We start from the raw sequence: 24,556 nt of genomic DNA, 5'->3' as shown, positions 1-24,556 counted from the left end.
CGGGGAGGAAGGAGGGGTTATTGTAACGGGCTGAGCCCGTGAGGGTCTCGGCTCCGCTCTCGACAAGACCCACCGGAGCTCCGCTTATAAGCTCGTGCCATCTTCGAGAGCTTTCCTTTCTTTTCTTTTCTTCTTCTTTTCTCCTTAGCTTTAGGATACTCGTCGCAGTCGCTCAGCTAGTTGTCAACACACTCAGTTGAGACCGTTACATATACCCTCTGCCTCGTCCCAGGGCCTATACTGACCACTGTATTCACAGCGGATATTGGCTTCCTTGCGCCTAGGCTTGCCGGTATTCTTGCTATTTGCAACGACTACGACGTAGCCAAGGAGCTCTTGCGTAGCTTTGAGTGTTTCAAGCGCCTCATCATACGTATCGAAAGACATCTCCGTGATAGCCTCGATGCTACTGTTGGTATTGCTTTCGGTCGAATTCATCGGGACGATTGACTAGACGTGACTATTGCGGTAGGCGGCGGCGGCGTTGCTGTTGTGTTGAGTCAAGTGGTGATAGCTTCAATTGTTGATGATTGCGAAAATGCAGATGGCGGCCAAAAAGGCAGGTGGCTGGGCGGGTGGGCGGCGGCGATGGTCACGGCAAGCCAGGGCGTTGGGAAAGCGCGCGCCAAATTTTGGTGGCGGGGTATTCTTCCAAATGGGGCTTAGGTCGGGAGTGTATGTTTGAAAATCAGGAGTGTATGTTTGATTACTCAGATGTCTGGCAGAGAGGCGCGTGTACTGAACTCGTTCGGTCCTTAGCGCGGGGACCAGTGCTCGAGCCGGTTTCCCGATGCGATCAGTGCTCCACTAGGTTGGTTGCTGGGCTACCAAGCGCACGTCGTGACGTCAACAATAACAATGCGCCTCACTGATTCTTGCAACTTCTCTGGCCAGGCTTGCAACCACGAATTCACTCGCACCTCACAGTCAGCCGGGAATTGGCTGTCGGCCAGCAATCAACGCCCATCGGTCATTTATTGCCCACTTCCGACGTCGGAACCCTGTCTCTTCTTTGCCTGTCGCACATGCACGCTCCCTCGACAGCATCGTTCAGTGGCCCCGGTCGGCTAAACCCTCGAGCCTTGCCTTTCCACCAGTTCCTACAAACGTGTTGATACGACAATCAACATGGAAGAGATTGAAGACCTGCGACGTCAGCTTCGAGAGGAGCAACGCCGACGCGAAGAGGAGCAACGCCGACGCGAAGAAGCTGAAGAACTCGCCGCCTCGTCGCGGCCCCAAATCCTTACCCAATATCTCGATGCCTGCCATTCCCTCCAGCTCGCCATCGACGTCGTCACCGAAAAGTCCCTGACGACCCAAGGCGACACGACCAACCCGACGGGCCGCATCTACCCCAGGCGCATCACCCCGTGGCACGACTTTGCCGCGCGGCAGCAAGAAATCTGGACCTTGCTCTCCGCTAGCGACTCCTTTGTCGGCAAACCCGCCCTCCCGTCGCTGCATCAGCTGGAATACGTCAAGTCGTTACTCCAGCCTATTAGCAGTGAGCTTGGCCTGCGCGACTTTGAACGTGACGTGGTGGAAAACGCCGTCCAGAAGCTCGTTGACGGAGCGCATAAGGATCCGCTGCTGCGGCAAAGTCTTGGGCTAGCGGGCACCATCAAGTTTGAGAGCCACACAAACCTCGCCACCGTCGAGGACGCTCTATCCGAGCCTCTACAGAACCTGTCCCTGGGCAATGCTCCCGTCACGCCGAGGCCATCGCGCAGGCCTCACCGCGTGGCAAGGGGCAAGGGGAACCGGGCGGACCAGTTCTGCATATATAAGACCGGCGACGGCGTCGAGGTTCCGGCGCTCGCCATCGAGTACAAAGCGCCGCACAAGTTGACCGTCGACGAGCTCATCACTGGCCTCAAGTTGGAGATTCAGCCCGACCGCGACGTCATCAACCAGGACGACCAGGAGGGCTTTGACCTTTCGGCCAGACGGCTTGCCGCTGCCGTCGTCACCCAGCTCTTTTCATACATGATTGGCAAGGGTATCCAGTACGGCTATGTGTGTACGGGAGAGGCCTTTGTCTTTTTGCACATTGCCGATGACCCGTCGACCGTCTACTACTCGGTCTGTGTTCCGATTCAAGACGTGGCAGATGACGACGACGACGACAACGACGATGGCACGAGACTCCAGGGCACGGCCGTGGCCCAGGTCCTGGCCTTTGTCCTCCAGGCTCTCCGCGCCCAGCAGCCGCCGGAGACGTGGCATGACGACGCTGAGACGCTGGGCACGTGGGCCGTTGAGTTCGACGACGTCCTGAGCAGGATCCCCCCCTCGGACCGTAAGTGCAAGACGCCCCGGGCCTCGCCCTTCAAGGCCCAGCGTTGGAAGGGCTTTCACAGGTCGCCGATTCGGACTCGCGCCCGGTGTAAGCAACAGGGCGGCGACGGCGGCGTACAGCCCAAGGACAAGGACGACGAGTCGCCGTCGTCGTCGACACTGAAGCCGTCTTGCGCCCGGCCTAGCCCTAAAACGGCGGGAGGGGGTGGCTCGGCGAGTGGTTGGAAACAAGGAGGAGGACAGCGAGGCAAGCAGCAGCAGAAACAGCGGAAGCAGAAGCAGCAACAACAGCAAGTTCAACAGCTGCAAGATCAGGAACAGCAGCAGCGGTCGCCCCCCGCGCCTAAGCCCAACATCAAAACCCGCCCATTCTGCACCCAGGCCTGTCTCCTCGGCCTGGCCCACGGCGGGCCCATCGACAGTAAGTGCCTAAACGCCCAAGACCACGGCCCGGCCCACATCAGCCCGCCTGAGTTCCTCCAGCTGGTCCAACACCAGCTCGCCACGGACCGCGGCCGCGACGCCGACTGTACGCCGCTCCACCTGTCCGGGTCGCGTGGGTCCCTCTTCAAGGTTCGCCTGTCGTCTCACGGCTACACGCTCGTCGCCAAGGGGGTCGAGGATCTCGACCTTATCTGTCTGCAACACGAGCAGGACATATACGACCGACTACGGACCATCCAGGGAAAACACGTGCCTGTTTGTGTCGGCACCGTTGACCTAGTGCTACCGTACTACTATAACTGCGGCGTCTACGTGCGTTTCATGTTCCTCAGTTGGGCTGGACAGCCGCTGCATCGCTCCCCGGAGCAGCTCGCCAAGACGGACATGGACGCAGCCGTCGGCACCATTTTTAAGGCGCTGCACCGGCTGCGTGTCCTTCACCGCGACGCCGAGCCGCGGAACATAGTGTACAACGCCGAGGCAGGCAGGCTCATGGTTATTGACTTTGAGCGCTCCGAGTACTTTAGGCGCCAGCCTCTGGGGTCCGTCGTGGCGAACGCGCAGGGCTGCGAAAGAACTCGTGCCGGGCTGGAGAAACCGAAGCAGCAAAGGGACGACTTTGCGAGGGAGCTGGCCTCTGTCGTGAGAAGCACCGCGCGCTACGTCGCCGACTTGGCTCGCGAGCAGCAGCGCCGGGCTTGCAGAAGACAGTCAGTTGGAACACCACGTCTTGGCTTTGAAAGACATCGACAGTGAGCACGATGGATGTCACCTTGCAACAGCAATTTTGGAAGTGGTTAATGACTGGGGGTTTACTTCCAACCTTGGATATTTTGTGATGGACAATGCAGGCAGTAACGATACAATAATAATAGGGACTGGATATTTCCTACCCCAAGTCGGCTAATTCCTACCCCAAAGTGGCGCAAACGCCACGACTTGCAGTGCCCACATAAATTGGCTGGTACCAATAGGTACCTATTTTGCCTCGACCTCCCAATTAATTGCCTCAGCTATTCACACGATTCGTTTAGGGACTGGATATTTCCTACCCCAAGTCGGCTAATTCCTACTTGGGGGGACTAAAATCCGTCCCGATTCCCGCGCATGTCAAGTCATGCACGGGGGGTGCGTTGAGTAGCAAAAAGTCCGTTGATTCGCAAAAAAAAATAGTGACTTATAGTTTAGTGAGCGGTCCACACAAATTAAGGTACCCCTTTTCCTACATATCCGCGTTACAAGAAAAACAACCCGCATTTAACGCTAGATGACGCGCGATGCGCGTTAGACATCATGGTCTTTACTAGTACATCACAAGACTAGTTAATTAACGATAACAATTACTACGATTTTACTATCTATCCCTTGCAGTATGGCCTCTCTAGAAGGTAACTCATCTATTATCAATACGTGGATCGATTCAGAGACCGGCTTGCCTCATTTCTCGCGCTTTACACCCGATAACCTCGAGACGCGAACCGTCGCAGCAACCCAGCTCTATCACGATGGGTTTTACCGTACAATCAATCATGGCAGCTTCTGCTGCATTACGCGTACCCTACTATCGGTTACGGTCTCGTATTCAAGGCAATCATCCAAAGGCTACCAATGGAGGCAACCGTACACTTCTTTCACCGGAAGAAGAGAAGGAGGTACTATGCTGGGCGCATCGCCGCATCACACAAGGCCACCACATCCAGCAACGCTCCTTACAACAACATGCCAACGCGATACTCAAAGCTACGGGCCGAGGTAATACTACAGCTAGTGGGTCATGGGCTCGACGATTTATAAAACGCTACAAACAATATTTCCATCGTCGAAGGCAGTTGCCCGAGACGCAAAGCGTAAAGTCATGCAAGACCGTGAAGTCCTCTCTCGATTCTACCAAGACTGGAATAGGTACATCGATAGAAATAGCATCAGACGCGAGAATATCTGGAACTTCGATGAAACAGGCTTTATGGTGGGGTATTTACATACCGGGACGTATATTTGGACCTTTAACGAAGTCAATAACCCCGTCTTAACAGACTCTCGGGATACGGTCTCGATTACTGCTATAGAGTCAATCTCCGCGACCGGCAGCAGTATCCTCCTTTCCTCATCCTTCCAGGGCACAGATCCCGGTCCGTTGGGTTAACGATAACCTCGATAAAGGCATAACAATTACAACAAGCCCAAAGGGCTACGTCAACGATATCCTTGCCCTCGAATTCATCGACCACTTCGAGCGTCACACCCGGCCCCAAGTCCCCGAAGAGGAGCGCCTTGTCTTAATGGACGGCTGCGAGAACCACTTTACATACGAATTGGTGCATTTTTGCTACCAACACAATATACAGCTGTTCCCGTTACCGCCTCATGTGACTCACCTACTCCAGCCGCTTGACGTTGGGGTCTTTGGTCCCTACAAGCACTGGCATCAACAAGTGCTATATCGTGAGATTGCAAACGGAGCTACTAACTTCAACAAGACCGACTTCCTTTTCCATCTTCAAGAGATGCGTAACCGAACCTTTAAGCGGCCTACGATCCTATCAGCCTGGGAGAAATCTGGTCTCTTTCCATTCAACCCAAGCGTCGTCCTCGACCAGTTGCAAGATGCGTTATCCTCATTAACCGACTCTGTCCGCGAACGAGAACTCCCTGGGTTCGTTGAGGAAGGCACGCCAATAGATGACGATAGTAGTAACGAGGATGCATTCGAAAATATGCGCTCTACACCACAGACGCCAACTTCTCGATCGATCGAAGCGGTTCCAGGCGGTAGAGGGCCAGCAACGCCCGTTACAGTCCATCGTATTGACTGGAAGACCCTCAAAACACCACGGCTAAATCTTCACGACATCCACAAATGCCATGAATTCATCAGACTACGGATAGACCTCTCTATTGCATCAGGTACGCCTATTACGCCGTCAGTTGCACACGTACAGGGAAAAGTACGTAAAGCAGCGCACACCCTCGCACTCAATGGTATCACCGCCACGGATGAGATGAGGCGTCTCAAAGAGAATCAGCTTAGACGATCGAAACTAGCAGAAGGGACATCGATTGTAGGAAATTCGGGCCATTAACCGTCCACGATTCGAGACTACGTGTCGCAAAAGACGAATACAACCGACTGGCTGCACAGGCTGACGAGGCACGAAGGCGGCAAAGGAAGTCCGTGAAGAGGCTGCGTTTTTGCGCCGCTGGGTTAGGCAGGTTAAGGGTACCTGCCGAGATAGTATCTCGAAGTCATCAAACAAGCAGCTACGGCTCCTTGGCCGCGACAAACGAGGTCTTCGAAGCTACATGGATAGTATCGAGTCGATATGTTACCAATACGCCGCTTTCCGTGCCCTTGGCGATCCAGATCGATCGACTGACTGTCCTTTCGCTTGGATATGGTACAATGACATTACGTACAATCGAAGCAGCGTTCTTACTTGGCCCAAAGACTACGATCGCGAGGTCGTACAGAAAGCCGTTGAATTGGTTATCTTAGAGACCCAAGAGAGGTCTACAGCACGAAGGGCGCTTACGTTTGAAGTTGACGGAATTGAGATTACTGAAGAGATCGTTATTGACGGGCTAACCGAGGAATTTGAAGCTATTATAAAGGAGGAATAGATAGGCAATCTAGCATCGTGAGACCATCAATCTAGCTGTATGTCTAATGATGATGTTTATTTCGCCATTGACGATAGTCAGAGGCACTGCGTCAGACTCGCTAAGCCTAATCTAGAGTTGTCCAATACTCGGTTCCGAGCCCAAGGAATTCGTCCCGATCTAATGCCTAAATTTCTCTTACATCCTTCAATCCGTCTCTTGCTCATTTGACCTGTCCCTTTCCAATTCTGGAGCCTGTCTGATGAGGTACAGACCACTCTCCTCCGCCGCATTTGACGAAGAGTCCACCTGCCTTTAGCCGTCCGGTGTAGCTAACCTACCAGCTGTGGGGCAACCACAGGTATAGGTAGAGGGTTTGTGCTGAAAAGAAAAGGTTAAGACAGAGGATGTATGTTAGTAAGGTGTCGGTCGTAACTTGGCGAGTTCCCGGCGATACACCGGGCACCCAGGATCTGTAGCTTTGTGTGCTCCTTTTCCACCGCACGCTGCACACTTAAAAACGTCGGAGGTGCAGGTCGACGCAGAATGGCCCGGTTGGCCGCACTGTCCACAGATCGGAGTTGGCGCCTTGCAGCGATAATGCAAGTGTCCGTAGAGGTGGCAGCGGTAGCATCTCGCTGGTTGAAGTCCCTGAACGAATGGTCGCGTGTATGCACACTCGCCATTCGCCATCTCAACCGTTCGTTTGGCAAGCAACCTGTCCACCTCCTCTTTCTTATCCAGATGTACCACCAGAGAGCGGTACTCCTTGTCGACAGACGCTGTCCCGAGCCATCGCATCTTGTGCACTTTCACCCCGTTCATCCGCCCAAAGACGGCGCATCCGATATCATCCGTCGCAACCCCACAATGGGCTCTATCAACCCGTAGAGGGTACCACTGCTCCCCATATAGCGTTCCCTTGTCGAAGTGTGTCCTCATCCAGGTGTCGTTCTGTCGTACTTTATCGACGTCCGACTCTCGAAAGAGAAGCCGAAAACGCCCGTTTCCCTTAGAATTGACGCCCAGACAGGTCACACCCAACTTCTCAAGGGCAGCGTTCGCGCGCCGACGAATAGTCCCGGCATTGCCGTCCTTCACATCGCTGTCTAGGACCCGACTCACGTCCAACCCAATGCCTGGCAGTGGTCCTGGGAACGGAGAGGGTGGTGGCGAAGGTGGCAGGTGCTGTTGCTGTTGCTGATGAGGTGCACTTGGAGTGGCGGACTCCAGAGGGCCAGCGACGCGTGGGAAGAGTTCGTTTCGAATGAACTCTTCCAGAGACTCGACGCGTTTCTCCGCCCTTCCGGCCCGCTCCTCGACGCGTTGCAGGAGAGCTTCAATTCGTGCCAATGAATCCTCGTTTGCACTGGGGTCGGCGTTCGTCGATTTCGCTTTCGGGACGGCGGATTTCTTTCGTGATGGGCGCGGTTCTGGGTCGAATTGCAGTGTCGGTTTCAGAGGGCGACCGCGGGTGCTGGTCCTTGTCACGTCGGCCGCGCTTGTCGGATTGGCCATAATGATGCTACAGGCCACATTGTCGTTCGTACCGTCATCCTCGTCATCGAGCAACTCGAATTGGTTCGAGTTGCGCTTGGTGCTGTTCTTGCTCTTCCGCGGCATTACGATGGCTCGCACCTTCTGTATGTCTAATTGTTGTACGGATAAGTGCGTAAATCGACGTGGTGGGGCTTCGTGCGTTTATGGGGGGAAATTAGGTACATAATCCTACTAGTTAATTGGCGGGGCCGCTATGTACTCTTTTTTGCGAATCAACGGACTTTTTGCTACTCAACGCACCCCCCGTGCATGACTTGACATGCGCGGGAATCGGGACGGATTTTAGTCCCCCCAAGTAGCCTCTCGTCACTCCTTACTAAAGCGATGCCGCTGCGTACGGGACGCCGAATGGCTCCAGCTTCAGACCCTCAATGTCAACATATCCGTACCTTGAGCCCTCTTTGTCCGCCGCCATGGTCTGGCCCCATTTCTGCATGGACGCTTCGAAGATCTTCTTGTGGTCTTCTCTGCTAAAGTCGAGTGGCTCCCTTCCCTGGCCCACGGCACGGATTCTAAAGCGAGCCTCATCAGCCGTCACGTACAATCACGCGTACACGCAGCACCCCTGTCGGGTCAGACTCACTGTGTTCCGGCCACCACAGCCATCATGCCAAAGTTTTCCTCGTCAAACAGAGTCTCGATTGCGCTGTCGACCTTGCTGTCGAGCAACTTCTGGGCAAGGTCGAATTCGTTGCAGACCGGGCGGCCAGTCCACGCCCTGCACGGTGTCGAGGGCCCTGACCATGCCCTTGGTCGTCCTGAAGCCGCCAGTGACGTAGGCTTTTGTCTTTTTCAGCTCCGGAATCACGATGTCGGCAAACTCGAGGAAGAAGGCCTCGCGCTTCCGGGTCGACTCGCGCTGATGCTTCATGACAAATTCTTGGTAGGTGCCGCCGGACAGCTCCACAAAGTCAAATTCGTTCTTCTCCAGCTCCGCGCAGAGAGTCTTGCAATCCTCGGGGGTGAACCCGCCGCTTTGGAACTCGACGCTGTTGACCTTGATGCCTACGATGAACGACTTGTCGGCTACGCGTTCCCGGATGGCCTTGATGATCTCGATGATGATTCTGGACCGATTGAGGACCGAGCCGCCGTATTGATCCGTCCGCTTGTTGGTCGTAGGCGAGAGGAACTGGGACAACAAATAGCCGCTGCGAACACTGTAAGCAAGAGTCTTGGCTTTGTCTTGTCTGGTGATGGGTGCCCACTTACTGGGCTGCGTGAAGCTCGACTCCATCAAATCCCGCCTTGTGCAGGTACTCGGCCGCATGAGCAAAGCCTTCGATAACATTTTCGAAGTCTTTCTTCTCCATCGGTCGCGGCTTGGCGAACTGCATTCCCATCATTTCTTTTTCCAGCCTCACATCGCTCGCTGAGATTGGGTTCTTTTGGATTCGGTCCGTCACTTGGCGTCCAGGATGGCTGACTTGGGCCACCATGAGACTGCCGTGCTTCTTGGCAGCCGTCGCCAGGTCCTTGAAGGCGTCGAAACGCTCCCCGGAAAAGGGGGCGTCGCGGGGGACGATAGCATTGCCGGCAGCTTCAAGCTGGTCGTACTCGATCATGACGTTTCCCGTGAGGATGACGCCGTAGCCGCCCTCGCCCCATCTCCGATACACGTTGACGAGCTCCTTTGACGGAACGCCACGCTTTTCCAGTACTTTGGGATCCCACGATGACAGCCGCTCCGTCATTGCCGCCTTCATAAACCTGTTCTTGGCCGTCTTGCCGCTGATGTCGAACTTGAGCGGTTGTGCGAGCGGCGATGGGTCCGCCTTTTCGGCCGCGAATCTCTTGGGCGCCATGATGCTGGGCTTAATGGGGTTGCTGTAGTTTGCGCTTGACTTCTGCCGATGCGATGAGGCCTGCAGGCTACAAAGCAGGCGCCACGGCCAGTTCTATATACACGGTTTCCCCTAACGTGCTTTCAAATCAAGCTCTACGCCTTCTCTACAGTGAAGAGTAGCCGGCCGACGGACCCGGCAATCCGCCGTTGCATCCGGAAACGTTGGATATGGCGTCATCAACAATGCGGCTTGGTGGATCTTAAATGGATGCAGCTGGCCTTTTAACGCCGTCGGAATTGGAGTCACCAATGATCTTCTACGCTATCTGCGATACTTGTCTGTTCTGCGACTAGCTTTTGCGTGTTTTCTCAGGTTCTGACGGCATACAACTGCGGGTAAGAACCGCGACGGAGTTTGAGACAGGGGGGGGCGTATCCATCTACTGCAAACACGCGGTTCGCGGAGAACATCGTCCTTTGCCGTCCGGAGGGCTTCTGCATCAACGGCTTGGGCAGCTGGAGAGTCTAGCTCTGAAGCTCCGCAGCTCCGTGAGGACGCGTTATGACACCCGCAATCTCCCAAAATTCCAGCTCTTCACCTCGCTCCCCAGCAATGCCAGCATCATGATCCCAGAATTTCCCGACTCTCGCGCTAGCTGACGAAATGTTTCTCCTTGGTGTCGTTGTTGTCGAAACCATGCATTGTGATGGCAACGTGACCATTCTCCGCCCTCACCACCAGGGCAAGATGGCCATTCGAATCAATGGCGACAGCAGCAGTCCTGTTTCAGCCCACTCCCCCTACAGCTCGCCCCGCCCCCTCCGGAGTAGTAGTAGTAGTATTGATTACCGTCTGGGACATCCCTATAAGGGCAAAAGACGTGCTAGGCTAGAGAAGACTAGATACATAGAATATCCCGAGTACCTGGACTAAGGACCGTGTGTAGCACCTAACCACTCCATCTAGCAATTCTGCGGCTCTTGAGGCCGGTCGGAAATTCGGGGCCCTTCCCCCGTCAGCGGGTTCCAGGCACGGCAGTGAAGCCGTAATAGTAGTCAGTCTTTGGCCGAGGCCGGGTGACTGAGAAAGCCCACGAAGTCATGGGCCGGCCGCAAGCCCCCTCGAGGAGGGCCTACGGGGCAGAAAGAAAAGAAAAGAAAAGGAAGCAGAGAGTGTAGCAATGTTAGTCGGGGATTCGCCCCGATGGCGATTGTCTTCTCCCGCAGGAGCGTTCGATACGGGGCCACTTCGTGGTTATGACAGTCGGCGAAGTCCCCGTGCCTGCTCCTCGTAGCAAGCAGGTGGTGGAGGTGTTGTCGATTGGTGTGCAGCTCCGGGGGACACCCGGGTGAGGCCTTGAGCTCTAGGCTCTTGTAGCTCCTCGGGGCCCCCGCGGCCGAGTAACGAAACATGCACGGACGATTTCGAAACATGCACGGAGACTTAAACCCCATTTGGAAGAGTAGGCGCGCACCACAATTTGGCGCGCGCGTTCCCCAACGCGAGCTGCCGCGGCCACTGTAGCCAACGCGCGCCTCCCTTTTCCTACTGCCTACGCCGCATATCTTTGATTTGGAGCGTTTGAAGCTATCACCACTCTCATTCAACACAATACCAACGCCGCCGCGCCGCCACGATGGCTACGATCGAGGGCGAAGGCCCTGAGCTATATCTATCCAGGACACACTTTTTTGCACATATGCCGAGGCTCTTGAGGCACTTCGGAATGATCAGCAAGATCAAGGCTACGTCGTTAACGTTGCAAACAGCAAGACTTCCGGGAAGGCTAAGCGTAAAGCAGCCACCATTCGGTGCCAGTATAGTGGTAGCTATAGGTCCTGGGAGGAGAATGAGGCAAGTACAAAACGTCAACCAAAAAGTCAGGATGCCTGTTTTACAGTAACATCCGATTCCACCAACCTTCGCAGTCGTACAGGGTTACTTTCAAGGTCAATCCCACTGCCACGAGCCTCTCTTCGCGCCGGCTGCCTCTGCCCTTATTCGTCAACGCAGTCAACGCAAATTTGGCATCGAACGACTATGCCGTCTCGTTGAGACCTATAGTAGCAACGCAGCTAATATGCGGAAGGATATTGCCGAGGCTACCCAACGCGACCATCCTGAGGTCCTAATCAACGATCGTGATGTAGGATACATTCGGCGCCAGCTTCGTCTTCAACGCTACGGCGCTACTACATCTACACAAGCGTTCCTCGACGTACTCCTCGCTGCAAAGGCCGACGGGGAAGTCGCCTTCTTTGCAGTTGACCGTGGCCCTAATGGCAAGATCTGGAGGATATTCTGGATATACTCTGACTGTCTTGCTGACTGGAAGCGTAACCCGGAACTCCTTATCATGGATAACACGTATCTTGTCAACCGTTTCAACATGCCACTGCTGCAAATCATTGGGACTACGGGACTACACAAGAGCTACAGTGTAGCCTTTGGTATTGCCTCCAAGGAAGACGAAGGCGCCTTCAACTGGATTCTCTCACATCTCTACGATACCGGCCGACGGGCCAGCATTCCTGCTCCTGGCGTTGTTATTACTGATTTTGACAAAGCCCTCAAGAACGCCCTTTCCTCTGTTTCCCCCTTTACACAGCAACAACTCTGCGTCTGGCATATGATGAAAAACGTGATCCTACATATCAAGAAGAAGTGGGTTGGTAGCCTCGAAGGTACCGAGATTATAGGAGATAGGGCAGATGAAGCAGACACTCGCCTCGGCGCCGCGGCTGCCCTCGCAAACGACCGAACGAACGCCAACGCTATCGAGGACCGACCGATCGATCATACCGCCGAGGCACAGATACAACATGCCTCCCAGCTAGCGGACCAATATCTCGATGAAGAACGGGATGACGAAGGAACCCAATCCCGCCGCCGCCGCCAAAACGTACCTTTAAGCATACAGCTGACGGTATCCGTGATGCCTGGGCTTCAGTCGTTAGGGCACGCACGCCTGAGGAGTGTAGTGAGCAGTGGAATCTACTATGTGTAGAGTTTTTCGACCAGCCAGGTAACCCTAGCCCTATATATCGTTATATATTACTATTGCTAATTACTTTAGCTCTCGTCAACTACCTCCGTACAACCTACTATCCATGGCGTGCCCAGTTTTGTAGGTATGCCATCCAACAATACCGCAATTACGATATTACGGTGACTTCTCGGGTTGAAAGCACACATCACGAGTTGAAAAGTCTCTTACACAACCGTTTTATCGACCTCTGGCAACTACAGGCTTCAATCCGTCAACTTGTGGATCAACGGCAGAAAACGCATCTCGAAGCGCTTCAAGACGAGTTCACGAAGGTCCAGCTCGAATGGGCTAAATATCCTATCCTCAAGTCAATATACCGGAAAATTGGTTGGCAGCCAATAAAGCAGATCTTTAAGCAAGCGAAGTTAGCTACGGAAGAGCTATCCGATAAACGGGGCCAGCGGCCAACGGATTGTACGGGTGCCTTCACGGCCCAATGGGGTCTGCCTTGCCGGCATACAATCCGTAATATCCTTCATGCTGAGGGCCAGGCTGCTGAAATTCCCCTCGATCTTATTGATACCCACTGGTTATTATACGGTCCTACTGTAAGTATTACGGCCCCCCTATCTAGCTATATACTAATTTACTATCAGCCTGAACTACGACGGTATATCGAATCACGACATGAGCCCGATCCCGATGTTGTCCAGCCTCGCCGGCGTGCGAACAACGGGCCCGAGGCAACCCCCTCCACTGGAGGCATCCACGGGCCGGATCCTTAGTGCTTGGGAGCAAGAGGAGCAGAGAGCTAAATCCGATCTCGAGTCACGGCCACCAGGGACACAAAGGAAGAGGAAGGGCACGGGCGCTACTGTCGTAAACAAGAGGTCGAATACGCTTGCTTCCGTGAGCAGCCGGGTTGACGATCTTGCTCAGCAGATCGGTGATTTCATCAAGTCGCAAGCAGCAGCAACGCCAGTACCGTTATCACAGGTACCCTCACTTCCACAGGCGCCGCCGGCATCAGGGATACTCTGTGATGCCACCGCCTACATCACTTGTGCCTGTATACGTACAGGCACCGGCGCCGTCACGGTGGCAAGAACCGCCTCCTCGACACAGGCACATCACGACGGCTTCATGTGGGCACAGCCGCCGGCACAGTCTCACGGGACGGTAAGGAGCATTTCCAGCAGCCAGGGGATCAGACGGACACGGCACCATGCAATTCCAGCGAGCGGGCCGTCCCCAAATTCGTTCCCTATGTGCCTCGCCCTCCGCCGCGTCGGACGGATCCTTCCTCACAGTCACAGTCACAGTCACAGAGGTAGGCAAGGCGGCCAAAAATGCACCTTCCACTGCTGTGTGCATATTGCATACACATCGGAATCGGTCGGGCCGGGCTTAGTGATAGCTTCAATTGAACGACTCAAGGACGCATCTTCTGGCGTTGGTGATCTTTGCAATATTGAATGCATCCTCCGTACATACCGGTAGTCGAGTAATAGGGCGGGCGCGACGAGGCGGCCACGGCGTTGGGAACGCGCGCGCCAAATTGTGGTGCGCGCCTACTCTTCCAAATGGGGTTTAAGTCTCCGTGCATGTTTCGAAATCGTCCGTGCATGTTTCGTTACTCCTGTGCCTTCCCTGTTGTCAGAACAGCGGTTCTGCGGCTCGTCCGAATGAGGAAGGTGGCAACGATAGTGGGCACACAGAAGAGGTCAATTGGAGCTATAGGCACGGCTGTGTGTGTGTGAGCGATGTGTGTGTTCTCCCCTTCCGGCTAGGAATGTGCCCCTTTTTGGGCCCGCAGAAATCTCAACTGAATGCCCCACGTGACCTGGCAGGTGACCCATGCCGCCCTTCCTGCTGCGCCGTTCCAACACCTGTGTTCATATCCCGTGTCCAGGTATAATGTACATTCTATCAGGAAGAGGGCACTCCTTGCCCCTCACTGAAGGCCGCGTAAGCCATCTACGTCAGCACATTCAGCTCGATCTCCCCGATCAATAGCTTTCCAAGCTATTAGGTCGATAGTTCAATCTCTTGAGGTCCCCGAGCCAGTAAAGATATACCGGGCTCCTTGGAGGATCCCGATCGAATAGGAGATCCTCCGGACCCCTCAGTGGACCACAAACCTCCCTCCTTACCTGGTTTCGAGCTGTATTACCTAGAGAGACCTAGAGGCGTCACTTCGTTCGGACCTTCTTCTCGACAATTTCATGTGCGGGGTTCTTTTCTTTCCCTTTTGCGTACAGGGGTTATTTTAGCGTCAGCAAGAACTTTTGAAATGTTCCTCCGTAGAGCCATGAAGAATTGTCGGCTATGTGCCTCAAGATCGGCATCATAGTCGTCCGTGATGGATTTACGCCTTGTTTACGTATGAATGGTGCTTGATGTTTCCGGTCTGTGCATGGGTAACATGGGGTGGCAAGTCGTCATTGGTCCACGTGCTCCACTAGTTCTCGACCCATTCCTGAGACACGAGGAACACGCATATAAGACGATTTGGGCGCATCTCGTTCAGCCTGATGGTTCAACGGGAATCAGTAAGCCTGGCGATGGAGGGGTGCTGGTTGGTCCCCGTTCCAATTCATAACGAGATATGCCCTAAGGTTGACCGTTCCTGACTCGTTCCCCCCCGTTGTGAGACATCCAGTCGTCGTAATTGGTACCACGTGTTCCAAGGTCATATGGACCAGGTAGGTACAGACATCAGCTGACAACTACCCGTTGGCTAAGGCTAGGTGCGGAGCACCTAGACGGCCAACTAAGTGCCTAAGTGCGCAGCACTTAGTTGGCTTAGCTGCTCCGCACCTACCCGTTGGCTGAAGCTAGGCGCCCCGCCTAGCTTCAGCCAACGGGTAGTACCATTTGAGGTGTTGGCCTACACAAATCTCCCCACTATTGATTGGGTGCGGCAGTGGCGGCGGGGGATGGGGCAGAAAATTTTGTGGATTTAGCGGAAGCTGTTGTGGATTTAACCACACCCTACGGATATGATTGTCTACGGTTTTTGCGGCTGTACCCGTTGGCGGGGCCCTTCGGGAGCCACTAAGGGGACAAGCCCCTTAGTTGGGGAGCTAATGTGTGGACGCGCCCCGAACCCGTGTACACCCCACCACTCGCGCTTGACCGTAGCTCCCACCAAAAATACGCGTAACGCGTGGTACTTGGGGGGACTAAAATCCGTCCCGATTCCCGCGCATGTCAAGTCATGCACGGGGGGTGCGTTGAGTAGCAAAAAGTCCGTTGATTCGCAAAAAAGAGTACATAGCGGCCCCGCCAATTAACTAGTAGGATTATGTACCTAATTTCCCCCCATAAACGCACGAAGCCCCACCACGTCGATTTACGCACTTATCCGTACAACAATTAGACATACAGCTAGATTGATGGTCTCACGATGCTAGATTGCCTATCTATTCCTCCTTTATAATAGCTTCAAATTCCTCGGTTAGCCCGTCAATAACGATCTCTTCAGTAATCTCAATTCCGTCAACTTCAAACGTAAGCGCCCTTCGTGCTGTAGACCTCTCTTGGGTCTCTAAGATAACCAATTCAACGGCTTTCTGTACGACCTCGCGATCGTAGTCTTTGGGCCAAGTAAGAACGCTGCTTCGATTGTACGTAATGTCATTGTACCATATCCAAGCGAAAGGACAGTCAGTCGATCGATCTGGATCGCCAAGGGCACGGAAAGCGGCGTATTGGTAACATATCGACTCGATACTATCCATGTAGCTTCGAAGACCTCGTTTGTCGCGGCCAAGGAGCCGTAGCTGCTTGTTTGATGACTTCGAGATACTATCTCGGCAGGTACCCTTAACCTGCCTAACCCAGCGGCGCAAAAACGCAGCCTCTTCACGGACTTCCTTTTTAAGCCGCCTTCGTGCCTCGTCAGCCTGTGCAGCCAGTCGGTTGTATTCGTCTTTTGCGACACGTAGTCTCGAATCGTGGACGGTTAATGGCCCGAATTTCCCTACAATCGATGTCCCTTCTGCTAGTTTCGATCGTCTAAGCTGATTCTCTTTGAGACGCCTCATCTCATCCGTGGCGGTGATACCATTGAGTGCGGGTGTGCGCTGCTTTACGTACTTTTCCTGTACGTGTGCAACTGACGGCGTAATAGGCGTACCTGATGCAATAGAGAGGTCTATCCGTAGTCTGATGAATTCATGGCATTTGTGGATGTCGTGAAGATTTAGCCGTGGTGTTTTGAGGGTCTTCCAGTCAATACGATGGACTGTAACGGGCGTTGCTGGCCCTCTACCGCCTGGAACCGCTTCGATCGATCGAGAAGTTGGCGTCTGTGGTGTAGAGCGCATATTTTCGAATGCATCCTCGTTACTACTATCGTCATCTATTGGCGTGCCTTCCTCAACGAACCCAGGAGTTCTCGTTCGCGGACAGAGTCGGTTAATGAGGATAACGCATCTTGCAACTGGTCGAGGACGACGCTTGGGTTGAATGGAAAGAGACCAGATTTCTCCCAGGCTGATAGGATCGTAGGCCGCTTAAAGGTTCGGTTACGCATCTCTTGAAGATGGAAAAGGAAGTCGGTCTTGTTGAAGTTAGTAGCTCCGTTTGCAATCTCACGATATAGCACTTGTTGATGCCAGTGCTTGTAGGGACCAAAGACCCCAACGTCAAGCGGCTGGAGTAGGTGAGTCACATGAGGCGGTAACGGGAACAGCTGTATATTGTGTTGGTAGCAAAATGCACCAATTCGTATGTAAAGTGGTTCTCGCAGCCGTCCATTAAGACAAGGCGCTCCTCTTCGGGGACTTGGGGCCGGGTGTGACGCTCGAAGTGGTCGATGAATTCGAGGGCAAGGATATCATTGACGTAGCCCTTTGGGCTTGTTGTAATTGTTACCATGCCCCACCCCCCTTTCGGTAACACCCACCTTTCGGTAGCGCATTAGAAAATATCCCCACCAAAAACCATCAATTTCACTTACACCGATTCCAGCCAGCTTTGAAGATATTCACAAGCCGTCACTTGGAGTAGATAGAGGATTGATTGAATTCTACTTTTCGATGGTTGAATGTTTGTACAGGGGTCTGTGGCCTGTGCGTACCTTGCACGCGAAATTACCATCCAACCCCCTAATCTCCTTCCGCCTCCTGACGATGATTCTTCTCGTTATTCCTCTACCACATGGCCAAAATGACCTTAAAGCGGCCTCGGAGTATTTATACGGAGGATACTATGGCTAATGCGATAATTGATGTCACAAAAAACGGCTTGTCGCAGTACCGCGCCGCCCAAAAGTATGACATACCTCAGCAGTCTATTTCCGACAGACTCAAAGGCCAGGTAGCCCTGGCTGATCAGATCCAGCCTCGTCAACTATTGAGTAAGTCTCAGGAAGCTCGCTTGGTTTCCTGGATCCTCCGCCAAGAGTCTCTCGGCTATGCTCCCTCCCACAGTCAGATCCGCGCATGTGTGGAGGCTCTTATGAAGCAACTGAACAACGACCGGACAGTGGGCGCAACTGGGTCTCCAAATTCATTAATCGCCATCCGGACATCAAGAACAAGCGTGGGAGACGTCAGGAAGCTAACCGATTTAATGCTTTTACGCCTCGGGCGGTTCACTGGTTCTTCGATATCAGGAAAAGGAGTATGGATGGATTAAACCAGAAAATACCGTGAATGTTGACGAAGGCGGTATTATGTCTGGCTTTGGTGAGTATTTGGCTTGTCTTTCATTACTTTTACTAACCAGACTCTTTTTGCCAGGTTTGGATAGTCTTGTGGTTGGGAGTGCAGACCCAAAACGGAAGGCCCTTCCAATGCTCCTAATAGTGTGGCCAGTGCGTTTGGACCCCTCAAACTGCTCATTCAGTGCGTGTGACTTGGCCGCACTACACTACCAGTGTGCCTGAGATGTTCAAACTGAACTATTAGTCTGTTCGTCACGGCCAAACTGAACTACAGTGCAAACTGTGGTCTACACTATTAGTGTGAACATATAGTCTGACATTTGGCATTGCACCCGTCGCACCTGCAAGGTTGCCTTCAAGTTTTCCAGCGCCCTCACCGAATTGCCTGCCTTACCTGCAGCTTTCCTCGCCCCTTTCCTGAATCAGAGGCTCAGACCCGGTACCGGTGGCTTCCGGATCGATATAGCGACACTGGAATCCATAATTAGACAATCTTCATCTGACGAAACAGAAATCTTACCTCGGATGGGAGTATCAGAGCGCTCCGGTCCCAGGATCGTAGGCATTCCAAGAGATTTAAAGTTTCAATGTTCATAGATCCTCGCTGGTCGGTTACCGAAAGTTTGGCTTTGGAGAAGAGCCGCTCTGTCTCAGTAGACATAGGCGCAATCGATAGAAGGTCAATGGCCATCAAAGATAAGTTAGGAACCGTCGCCGCTGCGCTGACTCTAACCACCATTTCAACGGATCCGATACCATCACCACAGGCTCGCGGCAATACACTTCGTACTCGTCGTCATCCATGTTGAAAATCGTAGCCTTTTGCTCTTTCATCCACATTTTGTACCCATTTGGTCGTCTTGCACTTGGCTCTTGTGCGGAAGCTGGTCGAAGAACAGGGCAGGGAGTGGTAGATTTGTATGCCTCCCTCCAGAGCTCCCCTACCCGAGCTTTAGCTCTCTCAATCCATTCATTCTTGTCGTCCCAAGTCTTCTCCATATATGCCCACTTGAGGGAAGGATTTAATACCGTCGCTGCTGAATAGACTGGCGAATCTTCCGTCAATTCGTAGTAGTCGGCTAATTTGGCCCATGTCGTCTCCATCATTGTAGCCAAGTGGGGGATGGTAGTGGCCTCCTTGGCCGCTTCAATGTGATGCAAGAGATAGTCCATGGTTGGCAGAACGTCAGAGATGGAATTGCCGGTGCCTTCGTTGGCCATTGTAGCGTCGTGAAAAGGTTCGAGAAATTTGTGAATTTCAGCCAGAGTAACCCAGTCAGAGGAAGTCAGAGCATCGTCTTGCAGGGCAGGCTCTTGAGCACAAAATATGGTGATGCCTTGACGGACTTTTGTTCTAAGGGCCCACTCAACCATGCTATGCCACGAATTCCAACGAGTGTCATTGTCGCGCCGTAGCCGTAGACCGTCAGTGAGACCAGTGAATGTCTGAAGTCGCTGGGGAGTCCAGGTGATGTTGTCAGAACGAGGCCACCTAAAGTGGACACAACACTAAAGGGACAGGCAGCAGCATTACAGGTGACCCCTGGTAGGCAGCAGCATTACAGGTGAACCCTAGGGGTTCATAGCGCCGACAGTACCCTCTGTTATATGTGCCCAGAGGACCTACGCCTCTGGACCTTGGGGGGGGGGAATACACGGTTTTTTTGGGGTCATCATTGTGATCACTATTGTGATCACTATTGTGACTATCGTGATTATCGCTCGACAGCCCCATTACGGTCCTCTGACCGTTCTGACAGATGTAGACCACGATATTATGCAATTTGCCTATCGCCCCTCGCTTTCTCCATTGCTTAACTTCGTCGTCGGACGGTCCGTGGTAGGAATCTGCTGTGGGTGGTCGCTTTCCTGAGGAACTCCATCACGGCCAGGTTAATGATGTGGCCGAAACAGCGAAGTCGGTGAGGAAGAGGATCGTAGAAAACTTCGAACTCGTGCTCCAAGTCGTCGGAGACTTTGTCGATCATGGTATTCATGTTGGTGGCATTATCCATCATAAAGTATCCAACTTTTGTCGCTATTCCATATTCTCGTATGAACTCCATGATGGCTTCTGCCATGTTCTCGCCGCTGTGCTGTCCTTCCAATTCTTTTATCCTCACCACCAGGGACTGCAGACCATGATCTTCGGTAACGAATTGAACTGTAAACCCTATTACGCCCAAACAATTCGGCGATGTCCAATTGTCTGGAACAATGTGGATTGACGAGAGAGCATTCTGCAGAGCTCGCTTTACAAACTCCTTTTTGTTGTCGTAGCCCCATTGTAAGTCATTTTTAACCGTGTCGCCGGACCTCGGGAGGAGATCATCGGCGGCCGGACGGATATACCGGATAAAGTCGCGAAAGGCCGGCTGCTCAACATGAGCAAATGAGAGGCTGCAGGCTACTGTATAACGGCAGTACAGTTCGCGGAGAGTCGCTTGGTCTAGGGCATCTACCTCTGCGGTCGCCTTGCGTTTCTTGGTGGAGACCAAAGTTCCATTGGCCAGGAATGCGGTGATGTCTCCGAGTGTTACGGGGTCAGCACTGTTGGCACAGGTGCTGGGCGTAATTGATGTAAATTGAGCTACAAAGAGTGTAAAAGGGAGACGTGTCTACATCGCTCCCTTTAGGAGTCGTGTCCGTGGCGCTCGCACGTGACCAGACTTGCAAATAGATAAATCAAATCCGGGGTCTGTCGCGAAGCAGATTTGATGTTCAATTGAACATGTCACCTGAACAACAGGTGGCTTGATTTTTCGTGACAGGGTCCAATTTGATTTGATTTGGATAGCAAAATCATGGATTTGATTTGATTTGATTTGATTTGAATCGATTTGGATCTCATTTGGATATCTGGATAACCCCACTTTTTTCCCACGACGAAATACATTGAGCCGCTCCTATAAGGTCCGCTTTGAGGCGACCTCTCTGAGCTGTGACCATCTGTCCGGCAAGGCTAAATATTCTCTCTGGCTCTGAAGACATTGCCGGAATAGAAAAGAGGTCGATTGCCATTCGCGACAAGCGTGGATACTGGCGTCTGCGGAGAAGCCAGTACTGGATGGGATTGTCCACAAGACAATCGCCCGGATCGGTACTGCCCACCCATTCTGCGTACTCGTCACGCGTGGAGAACGGTGAGGACGCAGGTTGAGCGCCAAGTTTCCTAATTGAGGTCATGAAGTCATCTAGGTCCGTTGTCTTCCTTGCAGCTGTGGGCTCCTCGGGTATCGTATCTTGCTCGACCGCGACGGTTCGGTACTCCTCCCATAGCTCTTGCACAGCCGCCCTTCCTCTGGCCAACCAGTCCGGATGATCGGACCATTGCGACTCGACGGTGGACCAGCGAAACGCGGGATGGAGGACGAGGCTTGCGAGGTACGCAGGGCTATCCTCCGTAAGGGCGTAGTATTGATCCAGCTTCATCCAGCCGAGATTGCAGCCGATTCGCAGGTACGGTTCCTCGTCCCGTTCGTGCTGTAGCTTTGCCTCTTCTAGGTGCTTCAGAAGCCACTCCATTGTGAGCAAAACTTCCCAAATCGCGCCGAATTTGCCTTGTCGTGGCTGGCCCTCTAGGCGCTTTGTCGCGATCTTCAATGGTTTCAGGATCGCCAAATACTCTGCAATAACGGACCAGTCCTCAGTGGCCATCTGGTCGTCCACAATTGTAGGCTTCTTGCGGCACTTCTTCGGCATCGGCTTTGCCCCGTGCCGTGTCCTTCTCGCCACATAATGGTTCCACTCTGTCACTTCCGCTTGGACCAGCGCATCGAGTGCATTGCGAAGCATGTAGCCCCGCTCCATCATCGCTTCGGACGAGTTCCAGCGAGTAGCGTTGTCCATGACGACATCGTAGGTTGTTTTGTCTTCGAGGCCCAGGGCGGTGTTCTCAATGGATTGGAGCTTGTGGAGCCTTTCAATGCGCTGGCCAGACCTTTCCACCCAGTGAACGATATTGTGCAACTTGCCGATGGGGCCCCTTGATCTCCAGAGTCTGACCTCATCTTGGATCTCTTTGTTGGCTTGGCAATCCTCTTCAAACGCGTCGGCGTCCGTGCCGAAAAGAATGGATCGGGCGACGAGGTTGATGATGTGGCCGCAGCAACGGAGCCGACGATGCTGCTTGTTGAACCCCAACTCAGTGCCCAAGTCTTCAAGGCACGTGTCGTTGCTCTCCGCATTGTCTGTGACAAAATATCCAACGCGATCCTCGAACCCATACTCGTGGATTATCTCGCTGACACGGTCGGCCAGGTTTTCTCCACAGTGGCGACCTTCAATCCGTGGCAAGCCGAGGAGAAACGTACGGAACTTCCTTCGTCATCAAGAAAGTGTACGGTAAGGCCGAGCAGAGATGTGAATTTTCGGGATGACCAAGCATCAAAGGAGACGTTGATGCGGCTGAGCGACCGACGAAGCAATTCCGTCACGACGCCTTTGTGACAATTGAAGGAGCGCACAATCCAGTCGCGCATTGTGCTATGAGTGGGAATACTGCCCGAATCCGCAATTGCGCTGTTCGCGTAAGCCATAAGGTCGCGAAAGTACGGACTCTCCAGTTTGTGGAATGGTATGTTGTCGCATGCCACCCAGCGTATCAGGAGATGTTGAAAGCGAAGCGGTTGAAAGGACGAGATGAAGGCATTCATCAGAGCCTGATCCTTCGGTCGGTTGGAGTCTAGGTCAACCACGTCGAAAAGAGTGCGTTGCTTCTTCCTCTGTGGTAGCATTGGCCCGCCTTTGTTGATGTGGTGAATTTCTTCCATGTGACTGTTCGCTTGACTTGTGGATGCAGCATCGTACATATGGGTAATTGTAGCCTTCTTCCCGTGGCAGACCTTGCAAAGCCAAAACCGATGACCGGAATCGTTTTTCTCGATATCGAACCCATGCTCCCATACCCATCCCGTCCGCGCTCTTTTTCTATACTTGCGTATAGAGAAACCCGAGAGGCGATTCCAATCGATGCCTTCATATCCAACGTAGTCGATCGAAGGTGATGTGGCAAGGTCGGGGGAGCTCTCGGGAGCGCTAAAACTGGTGGACGGGACACTAGAAAGGGCGGCGGACAGCGCCTCGCCTTCTGCTGTATGCGCCATTGCAGTCAAGTGCAGAGCTGTCCCATTTTGGCCACCGGCTACAAATATCTCGCACTGTGATATGGCAGACGCACCCAAAGATATATTTCACGATCAAACGTGTCAGGTAAAACGCCAAAAGAAAGCTTGGTGACACGGCCTGGAAAAGCAACTGCCCGTATCCGTAATTAGCGACCGCTCTGGGCCAGGGCTGGCTCTCAAAAATCATTGGCCCAGGTCGCCATTGTGGGGCGTATCCAAATAATCAGATATCCAAATAAATTTGGGTGTTGCGATTTGATTTGATTTGATTCAGCGCAGGGGCAATTTGATTTGATTTGATTTGGATAAATTTGATTTGATTTGATTTGATTTGATTATGATTTATCTATTTGCAAGTCTGCACGTGACTAGTCTGGCTATGCCAGATCCACACATAGGGGCGTAGCCCCTTACATTAGCCCCCTACTTCTCTCTGGCGCTGGTGCCCTTTTTCCTGCTGCTGATCCCCTCTACAACGATCGTAGGGCCGTCGTCTATACGGTCTGGTGCCGTTACTATCGACGGGGCGTCGCCATTAGTCCTAGCCCGTAGTGGTCCGCGTATTCTCTTGCCCTGTATCTGCAGCTGTGGTTGTATTCCTTCGACTTGCCCCTGGATTTGGGCCGGCTGCGCTTCCGTTGCCACTCGTCGGTACTGGTATGGTCCATCGTTCTCGAGAGCCGGGCCGTATCTCTGTTCGTACCTATCCAAGGCCGCTGTCTGTTGCATATTGTCTAAAGAGGTCCAGGTCGGGTCTTGCCAACCTTGCCAGCGTACAAGGACTTCCCGCCTACGGCCGCGGCCGATTCTCTTCCACTTAGCGCATAGTATTTCCTCTACTACTTGGTGGGCCTCCCCGTCTACTTGGATGGATGGGGGTTGAGCGTCTGTGCGTTGCTGACCAGGCATTGGGTCCGTCCCCGCTCTCCGGAGTTGGTCGACGTGGAACCTATTATAGCAGCCCCTCGGGAGGTCTGCTAGTTCAACCGTGTACGGGTCGAGTACCTTGCTTATCGTATACTTAGCGTGCAGCCAGTCGAACTTCTTCTTAGGTCGCTCTGACGCGTAGTTCCGCAAG

At 53.3% G+C, this 24,556-nt stretch overlaps 6 protein-coding genes across 6 annotated transcripts; 3 read left to right on the top strand and 3 right to left on the bottom strand.

Annotated features, from left to right (window-relative positions):
• Positions 1 to 1,128: 1,128 nt before the first annotated feature.
• Positions 1,129 to 3,501, top strand: HRG_09768 (lipopolysaccharide kinase (Kdo/WaaP) family domain-containing protein; the record flags this gene model as incomplete). The annotated part of the gene is made up of 1 exon (XM_044868239.1): positions 1,129 to 3,501. One exon carries the CDS (start codon positions 1,129 to 1,131, stop codon positions 3,499 to 3,501), a length of 2,373 nt encoding a protein of 790 aa, XP_044716820.1.
• A 749-nt stretch (positions 3,502 to 4,250) lies between these two features.
• Positions 4,251 to 6,363, top strand: HRG_09767 (DDE superfamily endonuclease domain-containing protein; the record flags this gene model as incomplete). The annotated part of the gene is made up of 5 exons (XM_044868238.1): positions 4,251 to 4,647; positions 4,704 to 4,716; positions 4,779 to 4,874; positions 4,925 to 5,804; positions 5,902 to 6,363. 5 exons carry the CDS (start codon positions 4,251 to 4,253, stop codon positions 6,361 to 6,363), a joined length of 1,848 nt encoding a protein of 615 aa, XP_044716819.1.
• A 1,855-nt stretch (positions 6,364 to 8,218) lies between these two features.
• Positions 8,219 to 9,707, bottom strand: HRG_09766 (NADH:flavin oxidoreductase / NADH oxidase family domain-containing protein; the record flags this gene model as incomplete). The annotated part of the gene is made up of 4 exons (XM_044868237.1): positions 8,219 to 8,414; positions 8,486 to 8,574; positions 8,645 to 9,062; positions 9,115 to 9,707. The coding sequence occupies 4 exons, from the start codon at positions 9,705 to 9,707 to the stop codon at positions 8,219 to 8,221; spliced, it is 1,296 nt and encodes a 431-aa protein (XP_044716818.1).
• A 7,337-nt stretch (positions 9,708 to 17,044) lies between these two features.
• HRG_09765 (DDE superfamily endonuclease domain-containing protein) lies at positions 17,045 to 17,562 on the bottom strand (the record flags this gene model as incomplete). Its single annotated transcript, XM_044868236.1, has 2 exons — positions 17,045 to 17,377; positions 17,407 to 17,562. 2 exons carry the CDS (start codon positions 17,560 to 17,562, stop codon positions 17,045 to 17,047), a joined length of 489 nt encoding a protein of 162 aa, XP_044716817.1.
• A 333-nt stretch (positions 17,563 to 17,895) lies between these two features.
• Positions 17,896 to 18,324, top strand: HRG_09764 (helix-turn-helix, psq domain-containing protein; the record flags this gene model as incomplete). Its single annotated transcript, XM_044868235.1, has 1 exon — positions 17,896 to 18,324. One exon carries the CDS (start codon positions 17,896 to 17,898, stop codon positions 18,322 to 18,324), a length of 429 nt encoding a protein of 142 aa, XP_044716816.1.
• A 2,875-nt stretch (positions 18,325 to 21,199) lies between these two features.
• Positions 21,200 to 22,833, bottom strand: HRG_09763 (transposase; the record flags this gene model as incomplete). Its single annotated transcript, XM_044868234.1, has 3 exons — positions 21,200 to 21,398; positions 21,477 to 22,579; positions 22,666 to 22,833. 3 exons carry the CDS (start codon positions 22,831 to 22,833, stop codon positions 21,200 to 21,202), a joined length of 1,470 nt encoding a protein of 489 aa, XP_044716815.1.
• Between the last annotated feature and the right edge of the window lie 1,723 nt (positions 22,834 to 24,556).

Source organism: Hirsutella rhossiliensis (genome assembly GCF_020360975.1).
Source record: "Hirsutella rhossiliensis strain HR02 chromosome Unknown scaffold00013, whole genome shotgun sequence".
NCBI lineage: Eukaryota > Fungi > Ascomycota > Sordariomycetes > Hypocreales > Ophiocordycipitaceae > Hirsutella > Hirsutella rhossiliensis.
Note: the sequence above shows the minus strand (reverse complement) of the source record. Positions and strands in the feature narration are given on the sequence as shown.